The sequence below is a fragment of the Eschrichtius robustus genome, chromosome 3 (assembly GCF_028021215.1).
Source record: "Eschrichtius robustus isolate mEscRob2 chromosome 3, mEscRob2.pri, whole genome shotgun sequence".
NCBI classification, from domain to species: domain Eukaryota; kingdom Metazoa; phylum Chordata; class Mammalia; order Artiodactyla; family Eschrichtiidae; genus Eschrichtius; species Eschrichtius robustus.
Window position 1 is genome coordinate 148,131,759 of NC_090826.1, and position 15,377 is coordinate 148,147,135.

The 15,377-nt window shown below is 39.7% G+C and overlaps 1 protein-coding gene across 3 annotated transcripts in view; it reads right to left on the reverse strand.

Moving 5' to 3' along the window:
• Positions 1-15,377, reverse strand: part of RPS6KC1 (ribosomal protein S6 kinase C1) — a 201,017-nt gene that overhangs the window by 136,217 nt on the left and 49,423 nt on the right. For 2 of the 3 annotated variants that reach the window (XM_068541440.1, XM_068541439.1), the window contains exon 4: positions 5,278-5,393. In XM_068541440.1, the coding sequence (XP_068397541.1) occupies positions 5,278-5,393 (116 nt within the window). Of the gene's footprint in view, positions 1-537; positions 590-5,277; positions 5,394-15,377 lie in introns of those variants that run through there. The other variant, XM_068541441.1, reaches the window with a different exon arrangement.

Here is a 15,377-nt window from a genome sequence, read left to right on the forward strand (position 1 = left end):
AAACTGAAATTAATACTACCGTGAGATACCATTATACACATACACATAGTTATGATTTAAAAATCACACAGGGACTTCGCTGGTGGCGCAGTGGTTAAGAATCTGCCTGCCAATGCAGGGGACACGGGTTCGATCCCTGCTCCAGGAAGATCCCACATGCCACGGAGCAACAAAGCCCAGGTGCCACAACTACTGAAGCCTGCGTGCCCTAGAGCCCACGCATCACAACGAAGAGTAGCCCCCGCTCGCCGCACCTAGAGAAAGCCTGCACCTAGCAACAAAGACCCAACACAGCCAAAAGAAAATTAAAGAAAAAAAAAAAAATCACACAATACCAAGTGTTGGTGAGGTTACGAAACTGAAATTAATACAACAGTGAGATACCATTATACACATAGTTATATTTTTTAAAGCACACGATACCAAGTGCTGGTGAGGTTATAAAAGAACCAGAGCCTTCATACATTGCTGGGGAACGTAAAATGGTAAAGTCACTCTGGAAAACAGTTTGGCAGTTTCTTAAAAACATAAACTTACCATAAGGCTCAGCAATTCCACTGCTCAATATCTATTTGATATATGTTTTCTTTTTTTTTTTTTTTTTTAATAAATTTATTTATTTATTTATTTTTGGCTGTGTTGGGTCCTCGTTGCTGTGCGCGGGCCCTCCCCAGTTGCGGCGAGTGGGGGCTATTCTTCGTTGCGGTGCACAGACTTCTCACTGCGGTGGCCTCTCTTGTTGTGGAGCACGGGCTCCAGGCATGCAGGCTTCAGTAGTTGTGGCGCACAGGCTCAGTAGTTGTGACGCATGGGCCTAGCCGCTCCGCAGCATGTGGGATCCTCCCGGACCAGGGCTCGAACCTGTGTGCCCTGCGTTGGCAGGCGGATTCTCAACCACTGCACCACCAGGGAAGCCCCTGATATATGTTTTCTATATGAAATGAAATTAGAACATTTTCTCACATCATATACAAAAATAAACTCAAAATGGATTAAAGACTTAAATGTTAGACTGGAAACTATAAAACTCCTAGAAGAATACACAGGTGGAACATTCTTTGACATAAATCATAGCAATATTTTTTGGATCCATTTCCAAAGGCAAAGGAAACAAAAGCAAAAATAAACAAGCGGGACCTAATTAAACTAAAAAGCTTTTGAATAGCAAAGCAAACCATCAACAAAACGAGAAGACAACCTACTGACTAGGAGGAAACACTTGCAAATGACATGACCAATAAGGGGTTAACATCCAAAATACATAAAGAGCTCATACAACTCAACATCAAAAAAACAGTCAACTCAATTAAAAAATGGGCAGAAGACCTGAATAGACATTTTTCCAAAGACATACAGATGGCTAACAGGCACATGAAAAGATGCTTAACATCATTAATCACGAGAGAAATGCAAATCAAAACCACAATGAGACATCACCTCACCCTGTCAGAATGGCTATCATCAAAAAGACCACAAATAATAAATGTTAGCAAGGATGTGGAAAAAAGGGAACCCTGTGCACTGCTGATGGGAATGTAAATTGGTGCTGCAACTGAAGAAAACAGTGTGGAGGTTTCTCAAAAAACTAAAAACAGAACTACCATATGACCCAGCAGTTCCAATACATCCAAAAAAAACAAAAACATAATTCAAAAAGATACATGACTTATGTCATAGAGTGTTCTGCCTATGTTTTCCTCTAAGAGTTTTATAGTGTCTGGCCTTACAATTAGGTCTTTAATCCATTTTGAGTTTATTTTTGTGTATGGTGTTAGGAAGTATTCTAATTTCATTCTTTTACATGTAGCTGTCCAGTTTTCCCAGCACCACTTATTGAAGAGGCTGTCTTTTCTCCATTGTATACTCTTGCCTCCTTTATCAAAGATAAGGTGACCATATGTGTGTGGGTTTATCTCTGGGCTTTCTATCCTGTTCCATTGACCTATATTTCTGTTTTTGTGCCAGTACCATACTGTCTTGATCTGTAGTGAGGTGGATGGACCTAGAGTCTGTCATACAGAGTGAAGTAAGTCAGAAGAGAAAAACAAATACCATAAGCTAACACATATATATATGGAATCTTAAAAAAAAATGGTTCTGATGAACCTAGGGGCAGGACAGGAATAAAGACACAGACATAGAGAATGGACTTGAGGACACGGGGAGGGGGAAGGGTAAGCTGGGACAAAGTGAGAGAGTAGCACTGACATATATACACTACCAAATGTAAAATAGCTAGCTAGTGGGAAGCAGCTGCACGGCACAGGGAAATCAGCTCAGTGCTTTGCGACCACCTAGAGGGGTGGGATAAGGAGGGTGGGAGGGAGATGCAAGAGGTAGGGGATATGGGGGTATAAGTATGCATATAGCTGATTCACTTTGTTATACAGCAGAAACTAACACAACATTGTAAAGCAATTATACTCCAACAAAGATGTTTAAAAAAAAAAGATATATGCACCCCAATGTTCAGAGTAGCATTATTTACAATGGGCAAGATATAGAAGCAACCTAAGTGTCCATCAACAGATGAACAGATAAAGAAGATGTGGTGTATATATACAATAGAATACTACTCAGCCATAAAAAAGGATGAAATTTTGCCATTTGCAACAACATGGATGGACTCGGAGGGTGTTATGTTTAGTGAAATAACTCAGAAAGAGAAAGACAAATACTGTATGATATCACTTATATGTGAAATCTAAAAATAAAGCAAACTGATGAATATAACAAAAAAGAAACAGACTCGGATATAGAGAAACAGTGATTATGACTGGGGAGAGGAAAGGGGGGAGGAGCAAAATAGGAGTAGGGGATTCAGAGGTACAAACTACTATTTATAAAATAAATAAGCTACCAGGATATATTGTACAACACAGGGAATGTAGCCAATATTTTATAATAGTTATAAATGGAGTATAACCTTTAAAAATTGTGAATCACTATGTTGTACACCTGAAACTTATATAATGTTGTAAATCAACTATACCTGAATTTTTAAAAATATATATATGTGGAAAAAGAAACTTTGTTGTATGAGACAAATAAACCCTTTTCTTGTTTAAGATAATATGGTGAGTTTTGCTGTTGTTATTGTTTACTTGGAGCTAAATAACCTTCAAAGACCATATTTACTGATCTCTACGTAAAGAAACTAAGCATCACTGTTGTGATATTACCAAATCACTATCTCTCTCCTGCCAAGCACACTGCTTAAGATATTTCCAAATATTTTCCAAGACTAGCTTGACTTCTCTTAAACTGCCCAATTTTTTCTTCCTTTCCTTTTGTTTCTCATTCCACAAAGCCTAAAAATAAGTGTCTTCCAGCAACAGTTACAATTAGGAATTCCCAGACCCAAAAGAAATAGAATGAGCAGCTAGCTTTCATTTAAATTGTTCAGTCTATGATCTGACCCCTATATCCCTTTTATAGCCCTTGGCATGTGTTAATTTCCGAGACTGCCTTTCACAATTTCTATAGAGCAATATTCTTCTTGCTTAGTAATGCTGCCATGGGATTTCCCTGGTGGCACAGTGGTTAAGAACCCACCTGCCAGTGCAGGGACACGGGTTCGAGCCTTGGTCTGGGAAGATCCCACATGCCACAGAGCAACTAAGCCCGTGTGCCACAACTACTGAGCCTGCGCACTAGAGCCCAGGAGCCGCAACTACTGAGCCCGTGTGCTACAACTACTGAAGCCCGCGCGCCTAGAGCCCGTGCTCCGCAGCAAGAGAAGCCACCACGATGAGAAGCCCGCACACCACAATGAAGAGTAGCCCCCGCTCGCCACAACTAGAGAAAGCCCACGTGCAGCAACGAAGACCCAATGCAGCCAAAAAAATTAATTAAAAATATTAATAATAAATAATGCTGCCTTTTTCTAGAAGCATAGACTCGCTGCCACATAGAAACAGCTGTATTTAGTAAAGAGCTAAATACTGTATCAATTTGACTTGGCCTTTTATCCTAAATATCTGCATTAGGTCATGAGCAGAAGCCAAATTTATCATCTCAGCCGTGTTTGCAGAGTAATGAAAAATTAAGCAATGAAGTCAATCAGCAAGAATCTTATTGCTACTACAAACTTTTCTACTACTCTTTCTATTTCTAAGTCATAAGTTTATGATATCTTTCAAAAGATCAACTTCCTTCAGTAAACTAAAATAGGTCATAAAAAATAAATTCCTTTTGAAGATCCTTTGGTATATCCTTTTGTAAGATCCTCATATACCTGGCTGCCTATATGGTCTAAGAAATGACATATATACAACTGAGTAGATTTTTAGTTAAAGAAGGGAAAAAATAATTATGGCACAATCATCTAGCTTTTTTCTAGAGAGCTAAATGCAATAGGAAAAGACATTAATATTATAAATAAAGACATTGATATTAACCGACAACTAGCACAGGTTCAATACAAAATAAGCTAGAAAATTATTATTTAAAATGATAATGAGGGCTTCCCTGGTGGCGCAGTGGTTGAGAGTCTGCCTGCCAATGCAGGGGACACGGGTTCGAGCCCTGGTCTGGGAAGATCCCACATGCCGTGGAGCAACAAAGCCCGTGAGCCACAACTACTGAGCCTGCACGTCTGGAGCCTGTGCTCCGCAACAAGAGAGGCCGCGACAGTGGGAGGCCCGCACACCGCAATGAAGAGTGGCCCCCGCTCGCCGCAACTAGAGAAAGCCCGCGCACAGAAACGAAGACCCAACACAGGCAAAAATAAATAAATAAAATGATAATGAACTCAGAATGAAGGCATTACGTGTCAAGAAACTTAAAACACTACTATCCAAACATCTGTGGTAATACAACTTGTACTAGTCTACCTCTTTAAGTTGTACGGTGACTATTTTTGTTCTATCTTTACATAGCTTAGTCTAATTAGAACAAATTTAATATAGACTAATAGAAAAGAAGTCTACTACTGAAAGACACCTCAAAAAGTGAAGATAACTACTGGAGTTTCATCATATTTAAACATTTTAATGTATTTGAATTATGATGGAGTGAATTAGATAACCTCTAAACCCTCAGCATCAATTTTTTTTAAATCTGTGAATCGAAAATTATATACAGTTCTACATGAGAAATAGAAGACATGCCATAGACATTGTTATTTAGCTATTAACTTCTACTTATTTCAGTGAATAATGAAATTCAAAAGTAAATGATATTTTGTTTTAAAAAAACCTTGAATCTTGCTTTACTACAAATTAGAAAACAAAGACATTTAATAAAATACAAAATATTCCAGAAAGAACACCAAACCTTGAAAAAATCTTCAAGCTGTTTACTGTTATAAAGAGCAGGAATATTGGCAGAGAACTGTAGCAGATCTTCAGCACACTGTCTCCTCTCTTCAATAACAGTTTCATCAAATCGTCCTAGAATTAAATAAGAATCAACACTTAAGGAAAGAAAGATCAAACACTGATTTATGTTAGTTTACGTTCACAATTTAGAAAGCAGCAGCAGGCCTATCACTGCCTACTTGCTGTGCTTATCAGGCAACCTCCTGAAGTCAAATCTAGTCTCTACAACTGGAATCAGTAGTGCTCCCACCAGAAAAGAAAATAATGTTTCTGATAAAACAAGAGGCAGAGGTGTCAACTAGCAAATAAATAATGCAGTCATAATCTAAAGCCTGTCAATATAAAAAACTTACCATTTAAGAAACTGGTAATTTGAAACTAAAGTTGAAAGGAGAATTAATAAAGAACTCAAATGGTTTTCTATAGTAATTTAATACTGTCATTACTCATATAATTTTCCCTTTCCCACTCTTTTTTGATTTATAAACGGAGCTGAAGAGAGAAAGTTACGAGAACATCTGTATGTCAGTGGGGTCAAAAACCTCAGCTTGAAGCAAAAAGCTTTCAAGCCAAACTCCATGTGTGATGCTGTCAGTGTACATGAAAGCACAGTTGTGAGAAAAAAGAGAACACACACAGCACAGTGAGCTCTGGTTTGCAAGGTGATCGAAAGGTGGTTTTCAAAGAATTTTTTTTAATGATATATACAATTTGAATGCTGATAAGACATTTTCAAATATGACCATTTTGTACTACTCTCAGATAAGATTACCGGTTGGCATCTGTCACATGCCATGTATCATACTGATTGCAATTTAGGTTTAAAAAAATACAAAATCAAAAGAGTACCACATCCCATACTTAAGTGGCTTTGCAAAATCTTAATAGAAAACTGAGGTATAAAGAGATTCCTAGTTATAGGCACCACAACTTATTGGAAATAAGTCAACTTCTTTGCAGTTATCACTACAAAGAAGCAAATGAAAGAAAGGGAGGAAAAAAAGAAACAGATGGATTAAAACAGAGCCCTCACTTGCTTTAGTCAAAGCATTAAACTACATCTGAGAGTACAAAGAGAAAAGAGGTTACTTTTGCAGTGCCACACTTCTTGCAGTAGCTCAATAAGTATTTAATATAACTATAAAGTACGGAAATTTATTTTTTACTAACTTTTTAAAATATCACCTCTATTTTCCACCCACTCAGAAACACAATTAATGATTAAATTTTGGTGTGCTAACTAAATTTGTGCCAACTCTCTACTCTCCCTTGTTTATGGGGAAATCTGTTTCAAAATGCTCAACTCTATTATGAAAGTACATAATTACAAAAAAGATGTTCTAAACTAGGAAATGTCACATCTAATCCAACATACTTTAATTTAAAACCAGTCCTTATGTGTAAGATTATACTATATCCCAGCTAACAAACTTGACATAATAATTAGACTTTGTGGAAAATAATAGATTGAGGTTCAAGCATTTTGATTTTAATCATGCTATCACCTTAAAGTGGTTAACAATGTTTTATAGAAAGTGAACAGGTTTTTAAAAGTCTATGGAATGCAAATAAGCAAGGTAGCATGATCACATTAAAAATGCTTGTCAACCTAAAGATAAAAAAGAGAGAGAGAGAGATTCCTAGTTATATACCCACGGAATTTGAAACTGAACCACTAAATACCTCAGCTCAATGTGTCTCATGCTTATGGTGAAATGTCTACTTCATGATGACTAAAATAAATGGTTTTAGAGTTAGACCTGGGTTCAAACTACTTGCTCTATCTATCATTCACTAGCTATAAAATCTTAGGCAGATTATTTCCTAATTTACAAAACGGAGAAAATGAGCAATGTACTTAAAATGAGCAGTTCCATACCAGGCACATAGTAAGCACTTAATAAACCAATCATGGTGTCTTTAAATCTTCAAGGACCATCATAGTGTTTGGCATACAGAACATGCTAATATATTTTTGTTGACTGTATGAGTGAATAATAAAAATGTAGAAATACTTTCTAACACAAAGAACTATCTTACAGTGGAACATTCTATCCTAAAAGATAGTCATCTTTCACAGATAAGAAATTTTAGGGACTTCCCTGGTGGTCCAGTGGTAAAGAATCCGCCTTCCAATCAATCCCGGGTCAGGGAACTAATATCCCACATGCTGCAGGGCAACTAAGCCGTGTGCCACAACTATTGAGCACGTGTGCCACAACTAGAGAGCACGCGTGCCACAAACTACAGAGCACATGCGCTCTCGAACGCGCGTGCCAGAACTACAGAGCCCACGCACTCTGGAGCCTGCGTGCCACAACCAGAGAAGAGAAAACCTGCACGCCACAACTAGAGAGAAGCCTGCACGCCACAAGAAAGATCCCAAGTGCCGCCAGACCCGACATAGCCAAAAAAAGAAAGAAAGAAAAAGAAATTTTAACAGTGCGTCCATAAACAACCCCCTATGCTTAATGGATGGGTTACAACAATCCTACAAAACTCCACACATATGTCCACACGTACATTTTTCTAGGGAAAAGATCTGTAACTTGTATCAGCATCCTCAAAGAGCCCAGGCCCAGTAAAGGTTAGCAGGCAAGTGGCAATCAATTAGAGGATTCCTAACATTCAGTATGCTACTTTATTTACTTTGGGATAGCCAGTTGCTATCCTCATATCTGTTCTCGCCTTCTTTCTAAGTAAAATAATCCCCAATTTCTAACTAGGTACATAGCGGCCCAGGGGAAAAAAAAAAAGACTATAATTTCCAGCTTGCCTTGCAGTTACATGTGGACACGGACTAAATTCTGGCCCATAACATATAAACAAAAGTTATTTTGCAGATTACCAAAAATCTCTTCAAGAGACAACTGATATACACCCTCACCTCCCCACCTCCCGCTTTTTCTTCTATCTCCTTTTCCCTTTCCAAGAAGGACTATGATGTGGGAGGTTAAAAATGATAAAGCAACAAGGCAGGAGCTTGGATTCCTAATTACTGTGGAGCTGCCCTGCCTCCTATGCTGCCCTGCATAGGCTACCTCCAGAGCTTATGCCACGAGAAAAAAATTGACATCTATCTGGTTTTAAGTTTTGTAACAAGTAACCAAACCTAATATAATCCATTATGCTAAATCTGTTTTCCTATTAGTTCCCAGTTCATATGCAACAATTACATTACATTAAATTCTTCCAATGACAAAAAACACATCTAAAATGACGCTGTTAGCATACCTATCAATAATATTATCTGGAAACAAACTTCTAAGAGCCCTAACACGTAAAGCAAATCCTGTGTCCTGAAAAGAATCTAAGATATTCAATCTTGGGAAAAAAACCGTAGGCCAAACACGTTAAAATGACAGCTAAATGTCCATTATTCCTTGTTTTGCCTAAATAAGAAATTAAGTATGCATCGGTGCTTATGATTACTGTCCAACATATTTATCCTTTAAACAAAAAAGTAAACTGCAGTACCTGGAAATTAGTATTTATGTGAGCATCTGCAATCTCAGAACAGAAATCCAGAAAACACACACATTATATTATGCTTCAACCCACAAGACCACCTGATATTATCTTTAAATGAACTAACAACATGTTGAAAAATTTTAATGAAAAACTTCCTAATATTTGATGACATCCTAAAAAACTCTCATTTACTGGCTGAAACAAATACATAAAAATTTAGCTGCTTTAATCCTAGTGTGATCAATGACTCATCCCACCTCCCTATTAAACTAGATTTAAATGCTTAGGCAACAAGCATATCACTTCTAAATAGAATAAACATGTCAAAAGTGTGTCTGTTATATTTCTATTGATCTATGCATTTCTATTCCACTAAACTTGGACAAGCAGAGATGAATTAGAACATTTTTCAGAATGGAGTAAAACCAAAATTAAAGGCTAATGCATTAAAAGGTTCAATTACACTGAATCCTATCATCAGAACTAATATGATGAAAGATCATGCTCACTTCTTTGTTCCTAAGATATTTCAAAATAACAACAACAAAAAATAGTATTGGCAGCACAAAGAGAAGCAGATGAATTTTAATGCAGTAACTACTGGCCCTAATATATGTTACAAAGCCACCTAATTTGAAAATTAGGTTAAGAGTTAGCAAGATCCTAATGGTAGATAACACACTAGTGGCTATTCTCAAATTGTTAATCTTTTAATATCATCAACCTCCCTTAAAAGGCAACAACAATGAGAAATTAATAAACAGGTGCTTCTCTTATCAGTGCTTTAAATTTCCATTCACAGGAATGGAAGTTTTTTTTATCTTCCAGTGAACAGAGTAGAAAATTTATAGGTAATTGTGATAGAAAATATAAAACAAATTTTTCCTGAGGTTTATTATACAATATTACATATTACATACTATATTATTTGTGTGTGAGTATGTATATATTATCTTTAAGCCACTCCACCACCTCCAAATTACTGAACAATGGTTTGCTACTAAAAGCTGCAAAAGGAAAATTAAACCAAAACCTTCTAACAAAGCTGGTAAAGCGTCGGAAATAACGTCTCTCTCTTTGATTTATAAGCTGCCTTTGAGATTTTTCTCTATGTTTTTTTAATTACGTAGAACAACTCCTGAAAGCAGCGTTCACAACTTTTTAAAATGCAAATGTCGATGACCATAAACTGATTATACAAAACTAAAAGTTATCCTTGACCAGTAAGAAACTAGCCAGAAAAGCTTGGTGCTAATTCTTAACTGTATTAAAAATTCATTCACAGAGGAAAAACAGGGAGGCCAACGTTCTCAGGTGTGAACTCCCTCTAGTCAACAGCACCAAGAACATACCTCTAGTTAAACAAGCTGGATTTAAGACTCCGAGAAAGTATACTATGCGGAACCCTGAGGCATTTCACTAAGAGGGTGTTAGAAAGGACTTAACAGGATCTGAGCTTGTGTTAGGTGCTTTGGGGAAAGATTCAAAGAAGTGGGGCTTTGTTTGCCCTGGCTTGGATGCTGTCAGGAAGTGGGAGTAATTCTATGATTCTGTTAATTCTATCTAATTCTATGATTCTATGATTTTAATAAATCTTACTATAAGGCAAGAAGAATGAAGAGAGGCTATAAGGCTGTGATTTATAAGAAAAAAAGCTGTAGTCATCACGATAGCCAGGATGAAGATACGCTTGATCATTTTTGTGACTTGAAAAATGTTTTTGTCTGTGTTCAGACATGATTACAGAGTGGTCTCGTTTTAGTCTTGATCCAAGGACACAGCGTGGCCTTGTCTAATGTTCCTGTTCTGTGAAACTGCTTACGTTCAACAGAAGAACAACACAGCTTAGCTGTGAATGCCAGGCCAACTTTAAGAAACACCAAAGTCAAACAAATAGGTAGTGTCGGGCCAGTTCTTTCTTAGATCTGTCAGGAACTGCTTTGCCTTTCTCACAGGAAATCATACTGTGAGGAGAGATGTAACAAAGCAAACAAAAAACAATGATCTAATCATGAGAAAACAATCAGATCAAGATTGTGAAACCTAAAAACAACTGTCTCACACACTTTAAAAATGTCAATGTCATGAAAGACCAAAACAAATGCATAAGAAATAGTCTAGATTAAAGAAACAAACCTAGAGGCATAATCCTGGATCCAAAAAAGAAAAAAATCTAAAAAAACCATTTTTAGAATAAATGGAAAAATCTGGATATTGACTACATATTTGATAATAGTATTATATCAATGCTAAATTCCTTGAGTGCTAAATTCCTTGAATAATATGGTATCGTGACTATAGGGGAAATATGGGAAGTAGGGATGAAATGTCACAATATCTGCAACTTATTCTCAAGTGGTTCAGTAAAAAAATGATACACACACACACACACACACACACACAGAGATACAGGAAAATGTGGCAAAATGTTCATCAGTGAACTTGGACAAAAGGTATGTAAGTGTTCACTATTCTTTAGGGTCTTCTGGTAAATTTGAAAATTTTGCAAGTTAAAGAAGTTGGAGAAAAATAAAATGAGTTAAGTGTCATATTGGTGAGATGTAGAACCACAAGGGGAAAACAACTAACTCAGCCTAAAGGAAACAGAACTTCCTAGAAGATGAGACAGCTAAAACTCTTAAAGGCTAACCAGAACGTTCTCAGTGGAACAGTGCAACACTGAAGAAGGAGACAGAGAAAGTGTGGTACATTAGAGGAAAGGCAGACCGAGCAACAGATGAGAGCTAACAGTAGCTGACGTGTGTCAAGCACTGAGCTATACACACTACGGATATGATCCTCAGAACAGGAAGCTATAATCCCTAACTCACCAACAACAAAATAGGCTCAGATGTTAACTTGTACAAGATCACACTGCTAAGTAAATAATGGAGAGAAGATTTGGGCCTAAATCTATCTGACTGCAAAAGGCATGTTCTTTTCACTGTAACACTAGAAGAGTAACTACATATCCAATGGTTCTGTGAATTACAATAGGACTCTCTTTTGCAGCTGAGGCTTATGTACTAAAAATGTGAGAATAGGTAAAAGACAGATGATTAACCAACACTTCCCTCCACACAACCACAGCTGCTGCCTGCAAGGTTCACTGCAACTATAAGTATTACAAATGGACTGTACCATTTATTGAAAGAGATAAATTGCTCACTTACTAAGATTAATAAGAAAATTTCACTCTTTAATATACAAGGATGTGGAGAAAAGCTGAAAATAATCCACTAGCAACAGACAATAATAGCTAAGAACCTCAACCAATTCAGAAGCCACTCCCTTTCACCCAGTGACAAGCTTATTGTTTAAGAAGCCGGGCTGTACATCTCCCAACATTAAAGTTACAGCTACTTGGGTGCAGTTGAATTCCACAGTACAGAACGTATAAGGCAGAAAGTAAAAATATCCCTCCACCCACATCATCATAGGTTATACACATTAGGTATGACTTCACACAAATATGTATGTCTATTTAAACACAGATGGGATCTTACTAAACATATTGCTATGCAACATTTGTTTTCTGTATCTTAAAAGTATATCTTGGACATCTTTCTATATCAGTGTATCTCAAATAGCTGTAGAATTCTATTAATTGGCTAAATTATGGCACATCCATAGAATCACACAGTGAGAAAATTCAGTGTCAGTATTGAAAATGCTGCCAAGGAAACCCATGTGTATATACATATAAGTGTGTTCATATATGTGCTGTGTGTTCTCAAAGTTTGGTCCACAGACTGCTGGGGGTCCCCCCGAGGGCCTTTTAAGGTATCAACAAGGTCAAAACCATTTTCATAATAATACCAAGACAGCAGGTGCATTTTTCACCACATTGACATTTGCACTGATAATCTAAAAGCAATGGCAGTAAAACTGCTGACCTCTTGGCATGAATCAAGACAATGACACCAAACTATACTTATAAGTACTCATCATATTCCTTATTGCCACTCACTCATATTAAATTTTTTTAAATGCCAGTTTCACGTGAGAATGTCCTTGATGAAGCAGTAAAAATTATTAACTTTATTAAACCTCAATCCTTGAGACCATTTCTATTTTTTTTTCTTTATTTTTGGCTGTGTCGGGTCTTAGCTGCAGCGTGCAGGCTCTTCGTTGTGGTGCGCGGGCTTCTCTCTACTTGTGGCATGCAGGTTTTCTCTTATGTAGTTGTGACGTGCGGGTTCCAGAGGGCTCTGCAGTCTGTGGCACGTGGGCTCTAGTTGAGACGTGAGAGCTCAGTAGTTGTGGCACGCGGGCTTAGTTGCCCCTTGGCATGTGGGATCACAGTTCCCTGACCGGGGATCGAACCTGTGTCCCCTGCATTGCAAGGCAGATTCTTTACCACTGGACCACCAGGGAAGTCCCTGAGACCATTTCTTTTTAAAAGTCTATGGGTAAAAATAAACTACTCAGACTTGGATATTTGACAGATATTCTCAAAAATAAACAAACTGAGCCTAACATTTCAAGTAAAACAACCAATGGCATTGTTTTCAGTGATGAAATTCAAGCTGTCAATTCACTATAAGCTTGACAGCTTCGCAATACTTAAAAAATTTCCTTTAGAGATCTGTGATGATATTAACAATTTTTGATATTATATAATGAAATGGGTCAACATTTTCAAGATCTGCATAACTCGAGGAACCAATCTTTTTCAAATGATCAATGCATGATGTTACAAGCTCATGCATAAGTAAAATACCCATTCAAATCTAAGACAGACCAGATGGATTTTTTTTTAATTTTTTACACTTTTTTTTTTTTGCCTGTATTGGGTCTTCGTTGCTGCACATGGGCTTTCTGCAGTTGTGGTGAGTGGGGGCTACTCTTCGTTGAGATGTGCGGGCTTCTCATTGTGGTGGCTTCTCTTGCTGAGGAGCACGGGCTCTAGGAGCGCGGGCTTCAGCAGCTGCAGCACGCAAGCTCAGTAGTTGCGGCACGCAGGTCCTAGAGCGCACGGGCTTCAGTAATTGCAGCGTGTGGGCTCAGCAGTTGGAGAGCACGGGCTCTAGGGCATGTGGGCTTCAGTAGTTGTGGTGCGTGGGCTCAGTAGTTGTGGCTCACAGGCTCTAGAGCGCAGACTCAGTAGTTGTGGCCCACGGGCTTAGTTGCTCTGCAGCATGTGGGATCTTCCCGGACCAGGGATCGAACCCATGTCCCCTGCCATGGCAGGCAGATTCTTAACCACTGCACCACCAGGGAAGTCCCCAGACCAATGGATTTTAATACAACAAAGTACCAAAGGTTCAATGATAGGGTTTCAGATTCCATAATGCAATTAAACCTTTAAGAAATTACTGCTGTGGGGGGCGGAGTCAAGATGGCAGAGTGGGAGGACGCAGAGTTTGCCTCTCTCCACAACTAGGGCACCTACCAGATGCTGGTGGGGGACCTCAACACCCAACGGGACAGGAGGAACCCCCAAGTGACAAGGTAGGACGTAGAGGGGAGCAAGGGGGGAGGAGAAGTAGAGGCCAAACGGGAACAGCACCCCTGAGGCGTGGCTGGGGGAGGGAAGGGGTTCCCAAGCCTTCAGAGACCCTTGGGGGTTCGGAGGATCAGAGGGGAAAGCGGCTAGCATTACCCCTGCCCAATCGGGCCCTGGGAAGCCTGCTGGGGTCCCAGGCCGGGTCCTCTGCCCTCTGGGGCCCCTTCTGGCCATGCGGATCCTGGGGGCATGGGAGGGACGGGGGGAAAGAAGAGGAGAGGCAAATGGGGAGGGACCCTCAGGGATCAGAGGATCAGGGAGGGAACGCAGCTTGCGTTTCCCCCACCTAGGCAGGCCCCGGGAAGCCTGCTGGGCTCCCCGGCCTGGTCCTCTACCTTCCAGGGCGCCCTCCGACCGTGTGAGTCGTAGGGGCATGGGAGCAAAGTGGTGCGGGGGAAGGAGAGGAGGAAGACAAGGGACCCTCCAGGAATGGAGGATCGGGGGGAACGTGCCTAGCATTTCCCCTGCCCACTCGGGCCCGGGGAGCCTGCTGGGGTCCCAGGCCTGGTCCTCGATCATCCAAGATCCCCTCCAGCCATGTGGGTCCTAGGGGTATGGCGGGGGAAGCGGGGGAGAAGAGTAGAGGCGAACGGGGAGGGACCCTCTGGGATGAGAGGATCAGCGGGGAGAAGCGCGGCTAACATTTCCCCAACCAATCAGACCCCAGGGACCCTGCTGATGTCCTGGGCCTCATCATCCACACTCCGAGGCCAGAGGCACTCCAGGGCCCCTCTGGCTGCACTGAGCCTATGCCCTGCCCCCATCCACCCAGGGCCCTTGGGTCCTAAACCTAGACCCCGCCCCTGCCTAATCCACACCCCTGCCTAAGACCCACCCCCACAGCCAAGGCCTTTTCTGGTTGTTTTTCTTTTCCCTCTTTCTTGCTACTGTGGTTCTGTCTTACCTTCTTGTTATTGTTTCATCTATATTTTTATTTTTTCTAACACATCTGTTAGTTTCCTAATCTTATTTTATTTTTTACTCTTTGTTATTGTCTCCTCCCTTTTTTTTTCTTTGCCACCCCGCATGTCTTGCGGGATCTTGGTTCATGGGCCAGGGGTTGGGCCTGAGTCCCT